Source organism: Phascolarctos cinereus, unplaced genomic scaffold (assembly GCF_003287225.1).
Source record: "Phascolarctos cinereus isolate Bilbo 61053 unplaced genomic scaffold, phaCin_HiC Scaffold_726;HRSCAF=1367, whole genome shotgun sequence".
Taxonomy (NCBI): Eukaryota; Metazoa; Chordata; class Mammalia; order Diprotodontia; family Phascolarctidae; genus Phascolarctos; species Phascolarctos cinereus.
In genome coordinates this window covers 135,303,561-135,327,999 of record NW_027556098.1, presented here as the reverse complement: position 1 = coordinate 135,327,999, position 24,439 = coordinate 135,303,561, and the positions used below count along the sequence as shown (strand labels likewise).

Sequence of the window (24,439 nt, the reverse complement as noted above, 5' to 3'; positions counted from 1 at the left end):
GTAGCTTACATGTCTAGTTTTTTGGTATATCATTTTTAAGAAATACATTCTTTTAACTTTACACATTATTGGGACTTCTTTTTATTAATACATACAAAGTTAGATTTGCTAAAGTTTAATTTTTTTGAAAACATAAAGGTAAAATGTGTAATCTGAATCAAGTTCTCGTTGAATTGTCTGTTGTGTGGATAGCACTGGCACATTACCTTGATGATAACATAGGAATAAAAGACACAGTCTATGCCTCTTAGGAATTTAGCATTCATTTGGGAAAAGCAGATTACACACATAAAAGAAACAGAGAACAATAAAGGGTGGTTTTAAAATTATTTCCCAGCTCACACATTCCCAGGTGCTGTAGGTGTTCACGTTTAAAAAAAAAACCAAGAACAACATTGTAGTTTGGAGCGGTTTGGAAAGTTTTTGTGGGAGAAATAGGGCTTGAACTGGCTGTGCCTTAAAGATAATAGCAAATTTGGTGCAGAAGAGAAGGAGTAGGGCTTTGCCAGATGGATGTGTAACTACTGTATTAACACTGAAGTGAAGCAGTGGCCTATCTAAAAGGAAAAGCACAAGAGAAAGGCACAAAGGATCACTCAGCACACTGTCTTAGGCACATTTACTAAAGTCAGTCTTCATTGAACTGACGTATTCAGCTAGCTGGAGTAGTATTGGTAATAACAGTAATAATAAATACATCATTTTATTTTTGTGACAACCCTGGCAGGTAGGTGCTATCATTATTCTTATTTTACGTATGAATAAACTGAGGCTAAAAGAGGTTACGTGACTAGCTCAGTGTCACACAGATCAGTGTCTGAGCCAAGTGTTAGAACTCTCTAGTCCTCCTGACTCCAGGTCCAACATTCTGTCTACTATACCACCTAGCTGCCCTTATTGTTTGAGCCAGTCAACCAATCAGCAGACTTTTTAGTAAGCACTTATTAAGTGTTAGGCACTGTGGTAAGTGCTGGGGGACACAAAGAAATGCAAAAATAGTCCCTGACCTCAAGGAGCTTACAATCTAGTTGGAGAAACATGTAAATAATTAGGTACATAAAAGATACACGTAGAATAGATGAAAGGTAACCTTTGAGGGGAAGCCTCTAGTATCTGTAAGAGACTTGCCTGACTGTAACAAATAATTCTTGCTGGGGGGTGGTTATTGATTAGAGTTGTAAAGTCTTCCTTGTAATTCTGTTGTCACTGTGTAAATTATCTAGTTCTGCTTGTTTTCTCAGTTCATAGGGGTCTCCCCATTTTCCTGTGAAACTGTCCATTTCTTCATATCTTTTGGCACCATAATATTGCATTACATTCACAGACCGTAATTTATTTAGTCCCTCTCCAGCAGGAGGATAGTCCCTTAGTTGCCCGTTTTTTACTATTATGCAAAGAACTATTGTAAATATTTTTGTATATATAATTCCTTTTCTGTTTTTTTGGAGCTCTTTGGGGGTATATACTGGTAGTCTTGTGTAGCTTGGTGGAAGAGTATGTGTTACTTAGTGAACTTTTGGGTATAGAAATTACAGTTTAATAGGGACAAAAGATATGTATAAATACATCTAATGCAAGGTGTAGTGAGATAACTATGTGGGAGAAAAGGAAAGGACATTAATCATTGTTAAGTGCCCATGATTTGCAAGCATTGTGCTAGGGCCTCAGCACTACAAAGACAAAAATGAAACAGTTCCTGCCTTCGAGGAGCTTACTTTCTATTGGAGGAGCCAACACATATACATATAATTATATATAGAATATGAGGTAATTTTTGGGGGTGGAGGCACTAGGATGTAGGGGAATCAAGAAGGAGCCTTGTAGGAGGTGGTATTTGCTCTGAACTTTGAGGAACCCTAGAGATTCTTAGACGTGGAGGTGAGGCGTCCCTGTATTCTAAGCCATCGTGTTAAATTTATACAAAGGTACCAATTTATGGAATGGATTTGAATATCTTGTGTAAGGAATGCAGAGTCAGTTTGGTTGGAAAGTAGAGTTTATGAAAGAGAGTAATGTTTTAAAAGCCTAGAAAGGTAATTGGGATCAGGTTGTGAAGTGCTTTAAATGCTAAAGTGAGGAGTTTGTATTCAACCTTGTAGGTGACAGTGAGCCACTGAATAAATTAGATATTTTAAAACAGTGAATCAATAGGATTTTGTGAGGAATTGGATGTAGAGTTGAACTCGTGGGAAATAAAAAAGTCTGATGAAGGTTTTAGGCATGCTAATTTGAGGTAACAGTTGAACCATATTTCTTATTACCAAAATATTTTTTGGCAGAATAAAGTATGCTATTTTGCATGTGTTCCTTAAGTCCCTAATTGCTATACAAATTGGAGTGAGGGGGTAATTTTCTGCCTAACTTTGGGAGGAGTATTGTTCCACGGCTTTTTTTTTTTGTGAGGCAATTGGGATTAAGTGACTTGCCCAGAGTCACACAGCTAGTGAGTATATGTGTCTTGAGGCCGGATTTGAACTCACGTCCTCCTGACTTTAGGGCCAGTGTTTGATCCCCTGTGCCACCTAGCTGCCCCCACAGTTTATTTTTCAGAAATGTGACTGGTCTTTGAGGTTTTCGTTCTTCTTTATTTGGTGTGAAAAATATTCACAGTCCAATAAAATGTGTTTGTAAAGAGTTTTGTCATATTATGGATTTGATTTATACTGTAGATCAAAATATGAGACCCACTTTGCAGTGTAATGTAGGCTGCATTTCTTTAACTGTAATATTGAAAGTCCATAAAGTGGTTTTTATTCTTGTTCTACAGCGTTCACTTTATATGATAGAATAAGGGGTTGGACAAAATTATAGTAGACAGTAGACAGGAAATTGTCTCATTTTTAAGCTTAACTTCCTGATTACTTTTGCAGCTTTTATATGATTCAACTATGCTACCTTACTAGTTTTGTTTTTTCTTTCTGTTGAATTACTGTGAAATGTGTATTTTATGTCTGGGTTCATCCCCAAAAGTTTTTAGCAGGGCTTGAGCCAGCTATTTTACCTTCATCTTTTAGAAGATAACAAAACCATGAAATCATGTTATCAGCAAACTTGACTATAAAAATTGCAACAATGTCTTACTTAAGAAAATAGCTATTTTACTTGTTGCAAGTAAAAGTATTTTTGTTTTAAAGTTGAGAAAGTGTTTGTCTACTCAGCCTCTTATATAAAAGTTATCTTTAGCTAGGAACAAATATATAATAGTATATAAATCATTAGAATTTGCTTTTCATATTTGCTGAAAGTGCTGGTTATTTCTGATGTACCACAATTGCTTATACCAATCTCACATGAAATTGTTTTATTTGTGTAAAATGTCAGATATTCCTGTTACAAAAATATATGTATTTTTTAATGGAAATGCACAAACATGCTACTCTTCTGTGAAAATGTTTAGGATTATAAATTTAGAGGTTGTTTAGTCCAACCTTATTTTACAGGTGAGGAAAGTATGGCCCCATGGGTTAATGTTTTGTCTGCTGTAGCACAGGGGGAGTGACAGAGCAAGGATTTGAGCCTAGGCCCTCTGCCCTTGCCACTGGACCTTAAAGGCCTTTTTTCCCCCCTGTACACATGATCTTCTGTAGGTTACCCCCTTCATTACAGGCATTGTGGTGCTTGGGAAAGTTTAGAGGACTAGGAATCTAGACATTGAGGTTCTAGGCTTGGCTCTTCTTCACTGAACTTCTACTACCCAACCTTAGGGCAAGGCACAATGTCAGTTTCCTCATCTGTCAAATAGGATGATATGTTTTTCACCATGCCTGCTTCGTAGAACTGTTGTGAGATTCTCATGAGATAATACTTGAAAAAGTGCTCTGAAATGTTAAAAGCATTATACAAATAAGGTAGTCATTATTTCTTAATAATAGAATTGCTTTTAGAGTAGGCACAGCCAGGGCAGCTTTCCCTTTTATAGCTGGATTGCATAGCTTTAAACAGGGCAGTCAGGTGGTAGAATGAATACAGTGCTTGGTAGGCCTAAAATCAGGAAGACCTGAGTTCAGATGTGGCCTCAGACAATTATCAGCTGATTGGTGCTGGGCAAGTTACTCTGTCTCAGTTTCCTTAGCTGTCAAATGAGGGTAATGATAGCACCTACTTCCCAGGGTTGTTATGAGGATCAAATAGGGTAATTATAAAGCGCTTGCCTTAGCACAATGCCTGGTACAGAGTAAGCACTATACGAATATTAGCTATTGTAATTATTACTACATTTTGCTTTCTAAATGGAAGTTATTTTTGTATTCTGAGAATTCAGAATTTAATCCCATCCTCATCCCAATGTAGCTCTGTCACTTAGCTGAGCTCTCTCACTTTAAAATCCTGTGTACCTTAGTGAAGACTCTTCAGATCTATACTTTCTGTACATCTTCAGCTTTAATAAATACTCCCTGTTCCCCCACACTTTGCACAGTCATATTTCTTTATTCTCTACTCCTCTCCCTTTGAAGTCAAATCCTAGCTTTGAATGTGGCATAGTAAATGTTATATGTGCATAATGGCATATACATATATATGCAATTCATTCCCAGGTAAGTTTTTTTTAAGGAAATATTTTCATCATTGGTTAATTGCAATCATTGAATTCGATATAAAAGGTATGCTTTTCAAAATATTTGACTTCCTTGAGATAAATACTTATTTCCCCACAGAATTGGTTTAATATTTGTGGTTAATGACTCTGAAGATGTTGATGGAATGCAAGATACTGGAGTGGCTGTTCTTAGAACATATAATTATGTTGCACAAGATGTAGATGATTATCACGCCTTCCAGACTTTGATATCGGTAAGTTTTCATTTAAGATGATAAAAGTTTGTTGTCTAATGTATAATTTTAAAAAGTCTGCAGTATAAAAAGATAACTATATTTCTCAAATGTGAGAAGGAAAGTATTGCTTTTCTTACAATTACATGTGACGTGATTTTTCTCATAGAAATGCACATGTGTACCACTCCTCAGGGCAGGAATTTAAGATCATAGTTTTAGAAATTGTCTGGTCCAGTGCCTGTACTTATTTTACAGGTGAGAAAAATATAAATTGCTCCTCTTCTGGTATGAAGGGTACCTTCTTCCCTTTTAAATGTTTATCCATCTGTATGATACCACATGATAGTTTTTTTTCTTAAGGGGGTAAAAACTGCTAATCATATTTGACTGTGGCAAGTGTAGTGGTGGCATTCTGTGGCTTTAAAAGCAAAGACGTTAAGAAACAGTTTTTCCCAATAGAGAATTATGTTTCAGGCTCATAAATTAATGTATTTTGAGAAGTATCAAAATACATGATGTATAAAGATAGGACATTGTTAATCTCAGATTTATGTGACTTAATCCGAATACTTACTGAAATAGTAAGATGACATGTGGTAAATAATTTTCAAATTCAACTCAGCAAGCATTTGGGTGCATACTAAGTGCTTGGGATACAAAGACAAAAAATAAATAGCTTCTGCCCTCAAGAAACTTACTGCTTTGTATCTTAGACAAATGTTATCATTTTTCTTTATATGTTCATATTTTAGTGGCTAATTAACATATCAAAGCCAGGATTCATTCTCTCTGACTGGATTTCTCCAGCCTTTAGAATTGACATTAAATGTGTATATTTGCTCATTTAGAAACAAAATATTTATGATTTGTTTTCAACCTTTCCTTTTTTTCTCATTTTAAGTGTTAAAAAGACATCAGTAACTATTGTTTGTAGTTTAGCATTAACTATCATATAAACCATTACTTTGGCTTTTTCTGCAATTTATATTTAAGTGTCATATTAGTTTAATGTTCATATATTTATAGTTTACAGTTTCATTAAAGTTAGTTTAGCATTGATGCTTTAAAAGGTTCCTAAAGTGAATAAATTTGTAAATAATTGCTTCTAATACCCTTGCTTAAAAATTTATTTTTAGAGTTTGGTCTTCCTTTCTTAATGGGACAAGTGTAGTTTTAATTTTCAGAAAAATTAAGAAAAGTTTCATAAGCAGATAGGTCAGTTTTCTATACCTGCATGTTTTGTTGGGGTTTATATAATTATATTACACAGCAATTTCCATAAATTGAAATGTGTAATTTTGGGAATTTTCACTGTTTACCCTAAAGAAGGAACCTTTAGGGAGTTTGGGAGAAAGGAGAGTTAAGCTTAATTTATAACCTCAGAATTGATCATTTAAATCTTTATACAAAAGGAGCACTTTTCTCAGCTTCCTGCTATGCTACTGAAAGAAAATTGTCCTGAGAATGACATTCATTATACTTTAGCTAGGTATTTTTAAAGTATAAAACTAAGCTTTTTTTTTCTTCTCCTCAGATATATAACAAGGTAAAAACTGGAGAAAAAGTAAAAGTTGAACATGTTGTCAGTGTTCTGCAGAAGAAATATCCATATGTGGAAATAAATAGTATTTTGGGGATTGACTCTGCCTTTGATCAAAATCGGAAGGTAAAAGATTTATTAATATTTCTTTTTCATTTGACTTATTTTCTCTTTTTCTTTCATAGAAGAATTTTATGACATAACATGGAGGACAAAAAACTTGAAAATTTTTCAGGGTTTGCATGTGTCAGAATGTAAATGTTGGTTGTAGATTTCAGTCTTATGAAGAAAAAGAGAGGGGCAGCCTGGTGGCGCAGTGGATAGAGCACCAGCCCTGGATTCAGGAGGACCTGAGTTCAAATCCTGCCTTAGACACATAACACTTCCTGGCTGTGTGACCTGGGCAAGTCACTTAACCCCATTGCCTAACCCCCCCCCAAAAAAAAAGAAAGAAAGAAAGAAAAAAGAGACCATTCTGATTTAGCTGACACCTTGAACAATATTGTTGGACTATTAAATTGGAAAATAATCAGTTTTGTGCAAATCAATTGATAATTTGCTTAGTATGTATTGTAAGGCTTTTGGCACAGTTCTCTGTTGGATGTTTCAATAAAAATTAGAACTTAATGTTTGGATAAAGCTTAGTGTAGAAGAATTATAGAATTTGACGTAGGACTTTAGCTAAATGTGCTGTTTTGATGATTGTGCAGTATTAGTCTAAGAATGAATCTTAGGGAGGAAGGAAGGCACTATGCCAAGACAAGTAAACTGTCGAAATATTGGAAAAAATTATGGTTACAAGGATGCATTTATTGATTATTCAGTAGGCGTTTTAAAATCACCTGCAGTGTGTAAAGGATTATGCTAGAAGGTGCTAGGGATAATCTGCGATAGGTAGATAGATAGACAGATCGATCTACAATTTGTAGATATAAACATACATACATACATTACACATATTTGAGGTTTGTAAAATGTTTTGCATGCTTTTAATCATTTGATCCTTACATTTGGTATTCCTGTGAACTAGGTGCTAGAGGTATTATTGTCTCCCTTTTACACATGAGGAAACTGAGGCTTAGCAAAATAAAGTGATTTGCTCATTGCCATGCAGATAGTAAAAATCAGAGAAGTGCTTTGAACCCGTGTCTCTGCTAGTTTCACTTCTAGTACTCTGTATATTGCATCATTCTGCCTTCATATATCATGGGATCCAAAAACGAAAGGAGAAAAGAGTTCCCTCAAGGAATTTGTATTTTCTTGTATCTCTGTGAAATTCATTCATTTTTCAGGTAGTATAGGATGATCATAATGGCTTAAGTTAGATGTCCAAGGAATAGAAAAACAAAATACTTAGGAGTAAGTGGAATAACACAAAATTGGGCCATGTAATATCTGTGTATTTCAGACTGGCAAATTCTTGGATGTACTATACATGATACATTTGAAAAGAAGTTTTGATAAAGTTTCATTAAATGAAAAGTAAATGAATAGGGGCAAAAAAGTAATGTCTAAATAAATATAGGTTAAATGTCTCTGGATGCCTACTTGAAAGGATATACTCACTATGGAGGTCTGGACCTGTGAATTCATTGTTTTAAGAAAGAGTATATATAAATTTCACCTGCTGACATGGATGAACAAGATGTGTATAATTTGTGGTCTTAGAGAGTTGCTTGAGGAACTGAAAGGTTAAATGAGTTGTTTATGTTTGCTTAGCTAATATGTATCAAGAGACCGGATTTGTACGTAGGTCTTTCCAAATCCAAAACCAAGCCTTTTTTACGTCACACCATGTTGACTTTCAAATTCATTCTAAGATATCACAAATACTGCCTCTAGACAAATAATGGGGACTCTCTTCAGTGATGGTTGTGAGGACTAGGCTGAAAAATAGGATTGATGGTCTAGTCTGGGATTTGCTTCAGGGTCATGGGTTGTCTCCATTCAAGTTGGAAGGGCAGTGGTGATGGTTTTATGTGCCTGACATGTAGCTAACTACCTTTTGTCTCCCCGAAAGATGATTTCAGGCAACTGGCAATATGGTTAAAGGTTTGATTGTTATCATAGTCTTTCTTGCCTAGAATATTTGTCAAATGAGGGCAGGTTTTGGGGTTTTTTTTGCCCTGTTGCCTCACAAAAGCCTAAAGCTTTCTTGTCTTGTATTTATTACAGGAAGGAAGAGCTTACTATGAGCAGACAGGGGTGGGTCCTCTGCCAGTTGTGCTATTTAATGGCATGCCGTATGAAAAGGATCAGCTGGATGCAGATGAACTGGAAACCATTACAATGCATAAAATCCTGGAGACTACAAGCATCTTCCAAAGAGCTGTGTACTTGGTATGTGAAGATTCTGAGCTGGATTTGGGTGCAGTGTGATCTCTTTTTTGTTAAGTTCTAGTTTTTGTAGTTTGCCATAAAATTCTTCAAGCAATGTAGTTTTACATACCCCAGTAGCAGTTGTTTTTAGACTCCCAGCAGGGTGGCTGCTATTAATCTCTTCAGGAGCTTTCACTAAGAATGTTGAATTTGAAATGGCAAATACTAAGATTCGGCATTAGTTAGCATGCTAAAAATAATAGTTTTCTCAAAGTATATTTTTTCCCCCATACTTTATGAGCTTTTTTATTTAGGACAATTGCCAAGAAATTAGAAAAATAATTAAAAATTAAAAGTAGAATTGATATAGTATGAGTGGTTGACGTGAATATATTTCAGAAAGATTTAGTTATTGTGTTCAGTATTGTGTTCAGATAAAAAAATTGTTCCCAAGTAAAATCTGTGGACCTCACCAAATCCAAGTAAGGTAAGATTTTGGTGAATATGTTCTATCTCTTAGAATTTCCGCTTCATGATTATAATTCAATTTATTTCATCAAACAGTTGCTTTCTTATATTTCGGTACTGCTCTCAGGGTGAAAGCATAAGTTCATGATTCTCTGCTGAGTGACATTTGGTTTAGTTGCTCAGAGTCGGAAGTCTAAACTTGAGGAGTTCCAGCTATTTTACTGTGTTCCCTTAAAGGACTTATTTCTCTTGTGGAAAGTTTGGATCAGGCTTATTTAATTTGTATCAACACCTCTGAAATGATTAGTCAAAGTGTGTATATGCCTGCACTCTGTCCTGCAAAGGTTTATTTAGCCTTTGATAGTAAATTTTTTTTAATAGGAGAGCAGGTTCAAATTCACAGATTGTGCTTGTGATTGTGCTACCTCAAAAATTTGTTCTTGGTATTGGGCTAAGGAGATACAACTAGCACTTACCAAAGGAAAAGTCTAGACTAGATTCTTGAATAGAATTTGAAATAGAATTTGAATTCTATTATTCTTTCTTTTAAAAAAATCTGTTAGTCATGAAATATGTTAATTTTTTAAAACTTTGCAAACATTATTATCACTACGGATCCTGCTTTTTGGAGAATTTCATTAGTGAGCATAATTATTATAATGAATTAATAAAATTCATTTGGAAAGGACAAGAAAACTTTTTAGAAGCAAAGGTGATTTTAGCCATTCTTTCTTTCTTAAAAATAAAAGACATTTGCTAGAGAATCTTTTCTCCAAAGATAATACATTGACAGTTCAGTTCACACTAAGTGTTTAAAATGTTGAAGACTAAGATCACGGTTGAACAGCTTTCTGCTCTCCCCAGTTTGTACTTTGATTCTCCCCTCTAGAGAAAAGCTAAAATAAAAAACAAAAAACCCCAACTGCTTAGTCTTAAATTCTTTTAACATCATTGTAGTGAACATGGACTTAACTAGAGCAGGAGGCCGCATTTTTCTACACTGTGGTGTTTGTATCCTATTAGAGTTTAAGAGGACTTTACTTATACAAAAAGTTACTTATGAGATTTTGCCATCTTTGATTTTCTTGTAAACCTATTATAATGGCAATACTTTAACTGGTCTTTATATTTTCTCTAGGGTGAACTGTCTCATGATCAAGATGTGGTTGAATATGTCATGAACCAGCCCAATGTTGTTCCACGAATCAATTCCAGAATTTTGACATCTGAGCGGCAGTATTTGGATTTAACAGCAACTAGTAAGGGCCATCTTCTTTAACAGTTCTAGAATAAGAGGCACTTTCAGAATCTTACTCTGATTAAACTGGGAACCTTTCTAGTTGAAGTTATATTTATTGCTGCCTCTCTAAAACTGTAAAGTTCCAAGTACGAAGCAAGAGTATCATTGATGTCTGAGAGCCCTTCCCCCTGCAAAGTTGTGGAAGCTATTTTTTAAGCTTTAAAATTCCAAAGATTTTCTTTGTATCCTTTTCTTCTCATCGGGGTGCCCTTGCTACTCAAGCCACCAAAAAAAGAAGAAAAGAGGCACAAGAATAAATTCCTTGGAAAACAGATGACTTGTAAAATATTTTTTAAAAATACCCAGTGCTATATAAGTGCCAATTAATGGAATTATTCACAAGAATAATATAATATGATGTTGACTTCCCTGAAAGTCTTTAACCTGTCACTTTAACCTGTCATCCTGAGGCATGTAGTTCTGCATTGAGGACCTCAGAACACGTAAACCTGGGACATTCATTTTGAACACCTCTTAGGAGCTATAGCCTTACTTTAAGCCTAGCTTCATTGGCTTCTTCCTTGGGTGTACTCTTAAGCATTTAGTTATCCAACTGAAAAGTGCTGTGGGGATTCTTATCACTTGTCATTATGGTGGCCATGAAGTCTCATTCAGAGAACCAAAAAAGATTCAATTCCAGTAATATAATGAGCCCTTCATAATGTCTGCAAGTCCTGGAAGGGCTAAGCTGAATACTGATTGGTGGGGAGTTTGGGAAAGTAGAAGGGAAGGGCAGTATTTCAGATGGGATAAAAGAAATAGGACTTTTGGAGGGGTGGTGCTTGATAAGATATGCTAGTGATTAGAGAGGGTGAGCAGATTTGTTAATTAATGGAGGAGCTTGTAGAGTTGGCTAGTTTCAAGTTTCCATTTCCTGTCCAGTCCAGCTCATTGCCTCACAACAGGATTAGTTTTATAGTCGCTTCTTAAATGATGTTATCAGTTCTACTCTTCCCACTTGTCTGTCCATCTAACACACCACAACCAAATAAATCTTGACACATTAATTTCCTTACACTGCTACTGTTCCCATGCCCCAAACCCCTCACTAATTCCTCTCTGTAAAGTCTCTTTCCTCCTATTTATGTTTGTGTATATATAATATGATATGCTGTGCATGGTTTCATTTTACTTTAAAAGAAAAGCCCCCTGAGAAGGCAGAGACCATTTTATAAGTATGTTATACTTCTCATATCAAATAAACACCAAAATCCTATCCTATCTCATAATGCTAATAAGAAATATTTGTATGTGACATGAGTATAAATCTCTTATTTTTTCCTTTTCAGATAACTTTTTTGTAGATGATTATGCTAGATTTTCTCTTTTGGATTCACAAGATAAGACTGCAGCTGTAGCCAATAGTATGACCTATTTGACAAAGAAAGGTAATCACTTTGGATCTTATCTTTGATTCAATATATGTTTGGTAGTTGTGACAATAGTTTTTATCATCTCCTGGGAAAGATGCTATGAAGTTTCATTTGGTAACATTTCAAATAGTAATTTTGAGTTCATTGTAAGAACTGATTGATGGATTGAAAATGGTTAATTCATTATTATAGGTTATTATCTATTTCCCAGAATTATTTAGAGAAACTCAGTCATTGAAAGCTTTATTTGTATGTATTATTTATGGTTTTTAGGTAAAGTTTTTTCTTTACTGATGCTTGACTTTATTTATAAAAGTCTTCTGTTGAGGTCAGAAAATGACTGTCTTTCCTTCTGGGGAAGTTACGCTTAAGATCTTGTCATACTTACTGTCTTTTCACAATCGTAAGTATCAGCTGGAAAAGCTAATTTTGTCCCTTCTGAATTCCTCTCAGTGAGAAAATTTGGTTTTCATGGCATGTATATTTAAATGCAGAAATTTATGTGCCATCTGGTTCCCCAAAGAAATAAATTCTTCAGATTAGAATAGTGGGGCTGTACTCCAAATAATGATACAGGAATTTCTGAGGCCATCTCCCATCTTGGACCCAAGGAGTTATGTTTAAAATTCTTTTTCTTCGATTGTGCTTTGATGTTATTTCCAAAGTGAAATTTCGTTCTCTCCCACTCATTTGTTCCTTTCCTATTGTCCAGGAATGTCTTCCAAGGAGATCTATGGTAACTCATAATTTCAGAACTTCAGATTCCTTTATTTAAGTGTTTTGTATCTTTTTTGGGACCCTCATAATTGGGAATTTACTGACATTTTATAATGAGGGCCCTGGAACCTGTGGGTAACAACAGTCTTATAGTAGTGAAATTAAATTTTGTTTAAATTGATGTAAAGTTTAATTACTCATCAACAAGCTGCAATTTTTTCAAAATACAATATGTTACTTGCAAGTTCAAAGGTTCCTTTTAAGTTCAGGTGCTAATGGTGCTAATTACACATACATTAGAATTAATCAGTGCATGTCTGGAATTAAGCCATATGGATATAAACTCTTTAACCTTTTTGCATGTAAGTGTCGATACTTTCACTTTGTCCTTACTAAGAGCTTTGCACTTTCTAAAATCTTGCATGGTTGGGTTTCAGATGTGCTTTTCAGTGCATTACTAGTATTGTACTGTATGAAATTTCTTGTCCCTCCAAAAGCTATTTTCATTTTTCCACAGATAATTCTTTTATTAGACCAGTAACCTTTTGGATTGTTGGGGATTTTGACAGCCCTTCTGGAAGACAGTTATTATATGATGCTATCAAGCACCAGGCAAGTCTGTGCAAGTTCTCTTAGAACTTTGTTTAGGGCTAAAATTGTCCTCAATAAGGTATCCTTTTTCTTACAGTTTTAGCAGAACAGCACTGAATTGGGAGTCAGAGGACCTGTGTTTGAATCTTAACTCTGATATTTAATACCTGTGTGACCTTGGGCAAGCCACTGTTTTCTGATTGTTCAAATGAGGGGATTGGACTAAATGATCTCTGAAGTCTTCCCCACTTATCTTCTAATCCTATAATGTATCTGAGTTTGTAGGCAAACAGGATTTTTATTTCCTTATTGGTTGAGTAAAAGGAATATAAGTATTACAGAAAGTTGTCCATTAGCTGGGAAGGAGAGAAAAGACTACTGTACCCTAGTCTTGCACAAAAGAATAGGTTGCTTTAAAATGAAAAAGAAAGATTAAAAAGAAATGAAGAGAACCTCGGTAACTTAAAAGTATTTATTTAAACCCAGTGATTAGCATTACCTTAGGTGAGGCAAATGTTTCATTGCATTTGGTATGGTAAAGAGAGGATTCTTATTTTTATTTTTTAATTTTTTTTTCTTTTTGGTGAGGCAGTCAGGGTTAAATGACTTGCCCAGGGTTACACATATAGGAAGTGTCAAGTGTCTGAGGCCAGATTTCAACTCAGGTCCTCCTGACTTCAAGGCTGGAGCTCTATCCACTGTGACACCTAGCTACCCCACGATTCGTATTTTTAAAGACATTAAAATAGAAGGCAGATAAGAAGAGATAGGTCAAACTATATCAGTGAACCCTCTAATGAATATATAAGTATAACATTTGACCCATCTATCAAAATTCCTCATTTGGCATAAGAAGAGATACGGCTTTGTTCAGTGATCTTCTTATTAATATTAAGCAAAGCATAAAAGACGCGTGCTCATTTAATATCTCTCCCCCATTCCCCATCATGGAGTGTGGCTAACACAGTGTCCAAATGGAAGAGGGAGTTTACAACTGATGAGGTCTTCCAGATATTCCTATTTGTGGAAGGCATTGTGCTACAAGCCGTGGAGTAATGTAGCTTCCTTTTTGATGTTCATAATCCCAATAAACATACACAAAAAGTGTGTGGCCTACTGCTACACAGTAAGAAATAATCAGACGAAGAATATGTATTTCCACACTGTGATATGTAATTGGATGGACAGCCCATTGATTTGATCTAAATCTTAATTATAGCAGATGGACATTGAGGTAGGCCCAGAATAGAATGGGATAGAGAGAGGCTAGATTGCATTTGGGAAATTGTGTATGGCTCTCAACAATTCCAGCCTGCTCCCAGAAACAAAATCACATCTTTTTAAAACAAGTATTTTTTCTATCATGCTTTATGGCTGTAAATTGTGAAATATTACACACCAGGAAGAATCAAAATTGTGGGTGATCCAAATGACAGTGAACAGTATTACTAAGCATAAGTGAACTGCACTGTGTTTCTAGTCTTTAGTCATTACTAGCTCACAAGAAGTGGCATAAGAAGATATTGTATGAGAAATGTATAATCTGAAAAGAAGGTGGGGCAATCACATAATAAATGTGAGAGATAAGAGGACCTGTTACTACTCTTGTTCCTGTGTTAAAAGACCTAGATGAAGGTCTTCAACACTTTGGGTGGACTGTTTATGGAAGATTTTATGAGAGGATGTGGACAAAAGTTCCTCAGGAAGAGAATGAATGGATGACTTGTAATCTGCACTGTTGGATGGAGTACCTATGTAAGCTGAGATCACAGGTCCCTTGAAGTACATGAATATGTGTGAGTAGTCACTGAGCAAATACAGACACAAGTACAGATGTTGGAATATGACAGGATTATAAAGGAGGAGAAAGAAATTATTTTAAAAGTAATTGTTCCATGAAAATAAAGTGCTGTATTCATTCCCTGGAGCTTTGTCACACTGATTAGAATTAGACAATCCATGTCTAAATCTTTCTGGTTATATTAAACCATTTTTTTTTTTAGAATAGTCAAATTGCCAGTTACTGTCCTTTTTAGTTATCATTTATTGTATTGCAAAAGTGTGCTAATATTATTGCCACTTTTTCTTTAATCACATCTTTTGAAGAACTTTTAACCCTCATTCTGTTAACACAGAAATCCAGTAACAATATTCGAATTAGCATGATCAATAATCCTCGTGAAGAACCACGTTTTGAGAACACTCGAATCTCCAGAGCTCTCTGGGCAGCTCTCCAAACACAAACATCTAACAATGCCAAGAATTTCATCACTAAAATGGTCAAAGAGGAGACTGCAGAAGCTCTGGCAGCAGGAGTTGACATTACAGAATTTGCTGTCGGAGTAAGTCTTTGTGCCTTTTCTATACTAGTTCCATTCCATTGCTCGCTATCCCAGTGAATCCCTGAGGGGCTGATGCATCTTGGTCATTATCACATCGGCTTGTAAAATTCTCATTCCAAGCCTCAGAGGGCTCATTTTAAAAATTGTGTGAATCCCACCTGGAAAGAATTCTGCGACACTTTTTATGTCTTTGAAACTCACTGGGTTTCATAAAGTATATGAGGTAAATCCCAGAGTCCTTTGTTTCATACAGTGCTTTTATCACTTGACAGAACACTGGATTTGTACATTTGTATGACCAAAAAAAGCATCATTTGAATCATACATTTTTGGAGCTAGAAGCTTGTGAATTTTAAGTATGTTAGTTATATGAACTCATGCTGTGAAGTTAATTCATTTAATTACTCTGTTCAGCTTTTTGCCAGTTGACAAAGTATTCTGGTTTTAAATGTGTTTTGAAAATAAATAATCAGTTCTTGAAATGTACATTCCTTACAAAAAGAAACTAATTTAAAACAAAGTGGACAGGATTGAGAAGTACAAAACTAAGTTTGGCAATTAATTTTGAGAATATTGATTTAATTAAATTATACAAACAACCAAGAATTACTAGCTTATTAGAGGGAGCCAGCTATATTATATGCTATGTAGTGTTAGTGATAGTAACAGTGAATCATATTCCCTCATTAACTATTCAATTTTAAAACTCCCCAAATTTTAGTTTATTCATTTTGATCGCTTTGTAAAAGCAGTTCTAATTTTTCTTTTAGGGCATGGATGTTGGCCTTTTTAAAGATGCCTTTGAATCTTCCAAAGCAGATTTTATTTTATCTCATGCTCTGTACTGTATGGAGGTTCTGAAGCTGAAGAGGGGTGAAAGGGCTGTGATCAGCAATGGACGGGTGAGGAATTCAACCAGATTGAAGACAACACAGTTTCAAAGTAGAGCTTGTTGTATGTGAGATCGTTGAAGTGTCCCCCCTCTGAAATGTAGAAATTCTTCAAAACAGTATTTTTTCTTCCTAAACATGATTGTTGCCTGTCAGCCAGCCACCATTTATTTATTTGTTTGTTTGTTTGTTTATTTACTTATCTGTTTGTTTATTTACTTATTTATTTAGGCTTGGCACTTGGGGTTAAGTGACTTGCCCAAGGTCACACAGCTAGTAAGTATTAAGTATTCAGTCTGAGACTGAATTTGAACTCAGGTCTTCCTTATTCCAGGGCCGGTGCTCTATTCATTGTGCCACGTAGCCTCCCCAACCACCATTTATTTAAAGGCCTCTTTTTGCCAAGCATTGTGCTATGTCCTGGGGATACAAATTCAAGAAAACAAGACAGACCCTTCCTGAAAGGAGCCCACACTTAAATAGGGAAAGACAGCACATCACAAGAAACCATAAATATCGGGGATATTGGGAAAGGGATGGTTTGAAAATGGCTGAGAAGGTATGAGGAAGCTTGAATCAAGGAGATAAGGTGAAAGCTCTCCTATCAGAGCCCAAGGAGAGAGACTAGGAGGATGGTATTAATGGAAAGGGTATGAGTGGTATGGTTTGGCAATGGCCAGGACACAAATTAAACAGTGTTGTTCTTAAGGAGCCAGTTTAGCCAGGGGAGAGAACATGTACATGTAGAAGTGTACTCAAAATGGATAAAGGACAGTGTTGTGGGGGAGGGCCAGGTACCTGGGGAGAACAGATAGGGCTCCACAGAGAAGATGTTGCCTGAGCTGAGCTTTAAAAGGAACTTGGGATTCTAACAGGCCTTGATGAATGGCACATGCATTCTAGGCTGGAAGTCCCCGAGGTGGGAGGTGGAATGTTATGTGAGACAGAGCAAGAATGCCAATTCGGCTGGATTGAAGTCTAGAGAAAGGGGAGTAAGGTTTATTAAGGCTGGAAAAATAGATTGCAGCCGGGTTGTTAAGAGTTTTAAATTCTAAATAGAAATTTATATTCCAAAGGAAATAGGATCTATTGGAGTTTGTTGTGTTGGGGAGTGACATGGTCAGACCTGCACTTCAGTAAAATCAACTTTGGCCCCTATGAGGAGGATGAATTGGAGAAGGCATAGTCTTGAGGCCGAGAGACCATTTAGGGCGGTTATTGCAAAAGTACCAAAGAGAGTTGATGAAGATCTGGACTAGTATGGTGGCTATGGGAGTGGAAAAAAAGAGATGAATGTGAGAAATGCTGAAGTAAAATTGGTAGGATTTGGCAACAGGTTAGATGTGGGAGGTAAATGAGAGTGAAGATTTGATTGTTTCTCCAGGGGGGTAAACTTACCTGAGTTACTGAAAGAATGTGAGTGTGAAGGAAAAAAAAAAAGAATATAAGTGTAGAATAGTGTATAGAGTACTGGCCTTAAAATCAGGAAGATCTGGGTTCAAATCCCACCTTAGACTCTTATTAGTTATGTGACTCTGGGCAAGTTACTTTTCTTTATGCCTCAGTTTCCTCATTTGTAAAAATGAGGAGGTTAGAATCTCTTTGGCTCTAAATAATAATTCTGTGATGGTGATAACCTCAAAAAAAAGGGAAGTTAGGAAAAGGAAGAGGCTTGGGGAGAAAGGTAATGAATTCTATTTTTATCATATTTGAATTTGAAATACTTTTGGGCCACATAGGTGGAGATCTCCAGTAGGCAGTTGTGATCCAGCCTTGCAACTGAAGAATGAGATGAGGGCTAGGCATGTAGTCATTAGGTCAGTCAGCAAACAATTGCTAAGTGCTTACTACGTGCCAGTTGTGCTAAGTACTCGGGATACAAAGATAGACAGAAAGTAGTCCCTACTCTCAGGGTGCTTACAGTGTAAGGAGTGAGACGACTTGAAAAGAAACCCATACAAACAAGATTTGTACAAAATAAATTGATATTAATAGAAGGAAGTAGCATTAAATAGAGTTGGGAAAGGCTTGTTGTAGCAGGTGGGATTTTAGCTGAGAACTGAATGAAACCAGGGAAGTTTGAGGTGGAGATGAAAGGAGAGAGAGCATTCTAGGCATGGGGGACAACAGGTAAAAATACCTGGTGCTTGGGAGATAGGATGTTTTGTGTGAGGGATAGCAAGGATTGCACTGGATGTCACTGGATTGCAGAGTACATATGAAAATATAAGGAGAAAGAAGCCTGGAAAAGTGGGAAGGGGCCAGGTTGTAAATGCCAGAAGATTTTCTGTTTGATCCTAGAGGCAATAGGAAGCTATTGGAGTTGAAGGAGGCTAGGTGGGTGGGAGGAACATGGTGAAAACTTGTATTTTAGGAAGATAGTTTGACAGCTGAATGGAGGGTGGACAGGAGTGGAGAGAGACTTGAGGCAGGGAAACCATCTGGTAGGCTATTTCAGTAGTCCAGGTATGAAGTGGTGAGAGCTTGGACCAGGATTGTTGGTAGTGTCAGAGGAGAGAAGAAGGTATATGCTGGAGAGCTTATGAAAGTAAAATCGACAGACCTTGGTAAATTGGATATGGGGGTGAGAGAGAGTGAGGGGTAGAGGATGACAGTCTGGGTAGTGTTCTTGAGTCACTGGGAGGATGGTAGTATTCGCAACAGTAATGGGAAATTAGGAAGAGGGTAGAGTTTTGGGACAAGGATAATGAATTCAGTTTTGGATGTGTTGAGATTAAGAAGTCAGTAAGACATCCAGTTTGAGATGTCCAGTAAGCAGTTGCAGATACAAGATTAGAGGTCATTCAGTTCCAAAGGACTAATGATAAAAATGGCTATCCACCTCCAGAAAGAGAACTGATAGACTCTGAGTGCAGATTGAAGCATCCTTTTTAAAAAAGCTTATTTTATTTTTCTCATTGTATGTGTGTGTATACTTTTGCAAAATTGCTAATATGGAAATATGTTTTGCATGACTTCACACGTGTAATTGATATCATATTGCTTGCCTTCTCAGTGGGTTGGGGTGGGTTGAGAACAAGGAAAAGAATTTTAGATTCACCATCTTAAAAAGTTAATATTAAATATTTTTTACATGTAATAGGAAAATATTTAACAGTATAAATTAAAATATATTTGAAAAAGAAAAAAAGATAAGATCATAAAGAGGTTAGGGCAAGACAGATATATCTGAGAATCATCTGCCTAGAGGTGATGGTTGAAACCATGGGAGTTGATGCGATTACCATATAGATTTGTCATCTTCATAAAAGATGATTATTGAAGCCATCAGTTTGTGAAATGATAGAGTAAAGAGGGGGGAGAGTAATAGACAGAGGGAAGGAGAGAGGGAGAGTGTGTAGATAGGTGTAGAGAGAGAAGAGAGTAGTTTATAGTACTTGGAAACACCTTTGCAAAGGGGATGAAATATTCTTAAAATATGGACACAGAACTAAATAAAAGGTATGGTATGACTAGTGTAATTGGAGGGACTTTAACTTCCTGTTGTGTGTGTGCTCACGTCATTGTAGTCTGATTGCATTATTTGTTTTTTGGTTCTGTATCATACTAAAATTTCTTCATTACATAAGTCTTTAGATCATACACCTAACCACCATGCTTCTGTTTTCTTCACAGATTATTGGGCCATTGAAAGATGGTGAACTTTTTAATCAAGATGATTTCCACCTACTAGAAAATATAATTCTAAAGACCTCAGGGCAGAAAATCAAATCTCATATTCAACTGCTCGGGGTAGAGGAAGATGTGTAAGTTTGAGATGAAAGGAGCTAATAGATTAGCTTAAGACAGAGGGCCTCTTTTAACAGGATATTTTCTTACTAAATCTTTTTTTGTAGTTGTCTGTTTTGTGCATATGCTCATCATAAAAATATGCTTTATTTCTAGATTTTAAAAATACAGTAATACTCCCTAGTCGTACATTGTACTTGATAATCTTTTTGGAAAAAAGAAAAATAAGCCAGTGTAAATCTTAGTAGACAGAGAACTGAATTTGTTTTTTCTTTTCTATGTGGAAGAAAATAAGTTGCTTTTCTGGACTGAGTGTATACTGTCTGTCCTGAAACCATGTGATTACATGTTCATGGATGCTATATTTCCATTGCATCTTGAATGTTTAAGGACAGACTCTAAAATTCAAAAGGTTCTCTGCTATTATACGTTCAAGATAAGTGTTAGAGTCAAGTCTTTAGTGGCTGCTGGAATCTTTGCTTTGCCAAGTTGTTTGTGTAATATGTGAGTTACTGCTCAGGTCAACTTAGCGGTCATAAAGAAAGATACTTTAACAAATAGAGTCCTTTCAGATGGTGCTTAATATGCCAGCAATTGCTAGCTACAGTTGGTTGCATACTTTGTAGGATGCCCCTATGCCATACTTCTATCTACTGAGGAGGCTTTGGGAATTCCTTAGAATGTCTTTGCATTTTAACCAGCGTGCCTGTGAGGCTGCCTTGTCCCTGACCCACCAGAGGTAGATCTGTTTTTAGCTAAGTCATCCTTAAAGTTCACTGGCAGCCAGGGAGATTCTCTAATCACCACAAATTCCAAAATAGTATCAGATAGGAGGGCAGCTAGGTGGCTCAGTGGTTAGAGCACTGGACCTGCAGTCAAGAAGACACGAGTTCATATCTGGCCTCAGACACTTGCTGCCTGTGTGACCTGGAGCAAGCCACCTAACCCTGTTTGCTGCAGTTCCCTTATCTTTCAAATGAGCTGGAGAAGGAAATGGCAAATGACTCCAATATATGCCAAGAAAACTCCAAATGAGATCATGAAAAGTTGGACACAACTGAACAACCAATCAACCAAATGGGCCCTGAATTACTCCTTTTCCTCAGGGTCCTTCTAGCTATGGAGCTTTTGGTAGAATTCTTTCTGTCAGCCACAGATTCCTCTCACTGAGACTTCCATGGTCTGTACCTGTAGCTTTAGAGAGGGTCTCCTTTGAAATATCCTGGAATGATGGTGTCTTCCATCCTAATTTCTTTTAGATTTTTAGATTGTTCCATAGGGGAGCCCACTTGCCTACTGGCATGTTTTTGGACCCTACTCTAATAGAAGAGTATATATAACTGGGTACCCCTTGATACCATGTGAATCATAAGAGACCACATCCTCTTCTTGTAATGGTTCTATCATGCCTATATTTAAAGTTAGAATCAGAGACTTAAACCAAACAAAGCATCAGTTTGGACCATTTTTGACTCAATTTTGTTTGTCTAACTCAATTTTGTTCAGTACTGTTAGAAAATTTTGTATTCAGTTCTGTTTCAAATTGGTTCACTTAATATGTTTATATTTTCCATTAAACTTTGACTTAAACAAAAAGTATTATTTTGGGGGGTTATTTTGGTTCATAGTTTGGTTTAGTGTCTCTAAACTCAGTTTCAGAAATGGAGCAGATATCATCAAATTATTTTAAATAATAATCTTTATAGAAGTCTTTTTGTACATCCCTTGAGATTTCAGATTGTATGTAGATGTATATTTGAAAAGTCTTCCATGAGAGAAGTATGCTAACATCTCACAACATTTCTCTTAGGGCAAGTGACTTGGTAATGAAAGTGGATGCTCTCCTCTCTGCCCAACCTAAAGGAGAGGCAAGAATTGACTACCAGTTTTTTGAAGAACGACACAGGTATAAAAGTCATGTTGACATTTCAGTACGTGCTGTATAACAGCTTTGCTTTTCTTATTCTGTGTGATTTTGAATTTAATATGCAAGGACTTCTTTTTATTGTAGACTTTGAGTAGATTTATGTGTTGGAATAGGAAAGTCATTAAATACTTTTCAGCTTGCTTATCTATCAGCTTCTATTTTTCTGTTCTCGTAGAAGTTGACAATTGTCCCCAAATGATTCCGTGTCATTTTTCACTTTGGCCTTTAGAAAATATAAAGGATTTAGTAAAATAGACTGAAGGATCTTGTTGGTTCAGTTCAACAGACTTCAGATGCTTACCCTGCTGAGGATGCAAAGTTCTGTATTATGTATTATGGCTTCTGATCTCAGGGAACTCGCATTCTAATGATAGGAATACTGAGTACCCAAATAACTGTGACAGAGTGAAATAAGCGTAGAAGAGAGACCATTTTTACCTTGGCGTGGGAGTGAGGGTGATAAAAGTGAGAAAAAAAGTTCCTAAAGAAGGTGGCCCCACAGTTGGGCCTTGAAGAAGGCGAGGGAAATGGAATTGCCAGTGCATGCATAGGAGATGACATGGCAAAAGGCCTGTGTAGAGCACAGGGTGAGGATATGCAGTAGAGGATGCAGTTGCTTATTTTGGTTGTTAAATAAAGAAATCTTGAAAGAGAGCGTTATGAAATAAGGTTGGATACATCCTGGAAAAGAATTCTATGTGTGCTGAGATAACATCTAATTTGGCCTAGGGGTAAGGGTAGGCAAGTAACAATTCGGGATTCATTAGAAGTTGTAGAACTGCATTGATTTTTTTTTCAATTTTATTGATTTATCAACAATCACTTCCATATGCTTTTGAGTTGAAGATTTTTCTCCCCCCCCACCCTCCCCAAGACAGTGCACACTCGGATATAGGCTTTACATTTACATTCCTATTAAACATATTTTCACATTAGTGAAGTTGTAAGTAAAAATTGAAACCAATAGGAGGAACCATCAGAAAGATGAAACAAAATTCAACAGAAGGTAAAAATAAGTGATAGAGATTCAACTTCCATAGTTCTTTCTTTGGATGTGGACAGCATTTTCCAGCCTGAGGCCTCTGGAGATATCTTAGATCCTAGTAATGCTGAGAAGGGTTCAGTTTAACAATATTAGTCATCGCATAATGTGGCTGTTATTGTGTACAAAGTCCCCTTGGTTCTGCTCACTTCATTCAGCATCAGAACATATAGGTCTTTCCAGGTTTTTCTGAAGTCAGCCTGTTAATCTTTTCTTATAGCACAATGGTATTCCATTACATTCATATACCACAACTTGCTCAGCCATTCCCCAGTTGATGGGCATCCTCTCAATTTCCAATTCTTTGCTGCCACAAAAAGAGCTGCTATGAATATTTTTGTACATGTGGGTCCTTTTCCCATTTGTTTGATCTCTTTGGGATATAGCCCTAGAAATGCTATTGCTGGATCAAAGAGTATCCCCCCATAGTTCCAAATTGTTCTCCAAAATGGTTGGATCATTTCACAACTCCACCAACAATGTATTAGTGTTCCAATTTTCCCACATCTTCTCCAACATTTATCATTTTCCTGTTTTGTCATGTTGGCCAATCTGATAGGTGTGATGTGGTACCTCAGAGTTGTTTTGATTTGCATTTCTCTAATCAATAACGATTTAGAGCATTTTTTCATATGACTATAGATGGCTTTAATTTCTTCATCTGAGAACTGTCTGTTCATATCCTTTGACCATTTATCAATTGGGGAATGGCTTGTGTTCTTATAAATTTCTCTTAATTCTTTATATTTTAGCAATGAGGCCTTTATCAGAGAGACTGGTTGTAAAAATTCTTTCCCAATTTTCTACCTTCCTTCTAATCTTAGTTGCATTGGCTTTGTTTGTGCAAAAATTTTCAATTTAATGTAATCAAAATTATCCATTTTGCTTTTCATAATGTTCTCTATCTCCTGTTTGGTCATGAATTCTTCTGTTCTCCATAGATCTGATAGGTAAACTATTCCTTGTTCTCCCAGTTTACTTATGGTATCAGCCTTTATATCTAAGTCATGAACCCATTTTGACTTTATTTTGGTATATGGTATGAGATTTGGGTCTATGCCTAGTTTCTGCCATATTCTTTTCCAGTTTTCCCAGCAGTTTTTTTCAAAGTGGTTCTTATCCCAGAAGCTGGGGTCTTTGGGTTTATCAAATAATAGATTACTATAGTCATTGACTACTGTGTCTTGCATATTTAACCTATTCCACTGATCACCTCCCTATTTCTTAGTACCAAGCAGTTTTGATGATTGCTGCTTTATAATACAATTTAAGATCTGGAATTGCTAGGCCACCTTCCCCTGCATTTCTTTTCATTAGTTCCTTTGATATTCTGGACCTTTTGTTTTTCCAAATGAATCTTGTTATTATTTTTTCTAACTCTATAAAATAATTTCTTGGTAGTTTGAT

The 24,439-nt window shown here is 36.2% G+C and overlaps 1 protein-coding gene across 2 annotated transcripts in view; it reads left to right on the top strand.

The window, feature by feature from the left end:
- The window catches only part of UGGT1 (UDP-glucose glycoprotein glucosyltransferase 1), a 130,683-nt gene that overhangs the window by 75,381 nt on the left and 30,863 nt on the right, over window positions 1-24,439 (top strand). For both annotated transcript variants that reach the window (XM_078146785.1, XM_020967128.2), the window contains exons 16-26: window positions 4,656-4,791; window positions 6,308-6,439; window positions 8,489-8,653; window positions 10,239-10,359; window positions 11,690-11,788; window positions 12,486-12,509; window positions 13,008-13,102; window positions 15,217-15,423; window positions 16,194-16,325; window positions 19,950-20,080; window positions 21,874-21,969. In XM_078146785.1, the coding sequence (XP_078002911.1) occupies window positions 4,656-4,791; window positions 6,308-6,439; window positions 8,489-8,653; window positions 10,239-10,359; window positions 11,690-11,788; window positions 12,486-12,509; window positions 13,008-13,102; window positions 15,217-15,423; window positions 16,194-16,325; window positions 19,950-20,080; window positions 21,874-21,969 (1,338 nt within the window). The remainder of the gene's footprint in view (window positions 1-4,655; window positions 4,792-6,307; window positions 6,440-8,488; window positions 8,654-10,238; window positions 10,360-11,689; window positions 11,789-12,485; window positions 12,510-13,007; window positions 13,103-15,216; window positions 15,424-16,193; window positions 16,326-19,949; window positions 20,081-21,873; window positions 21,970-24,439) is intronic.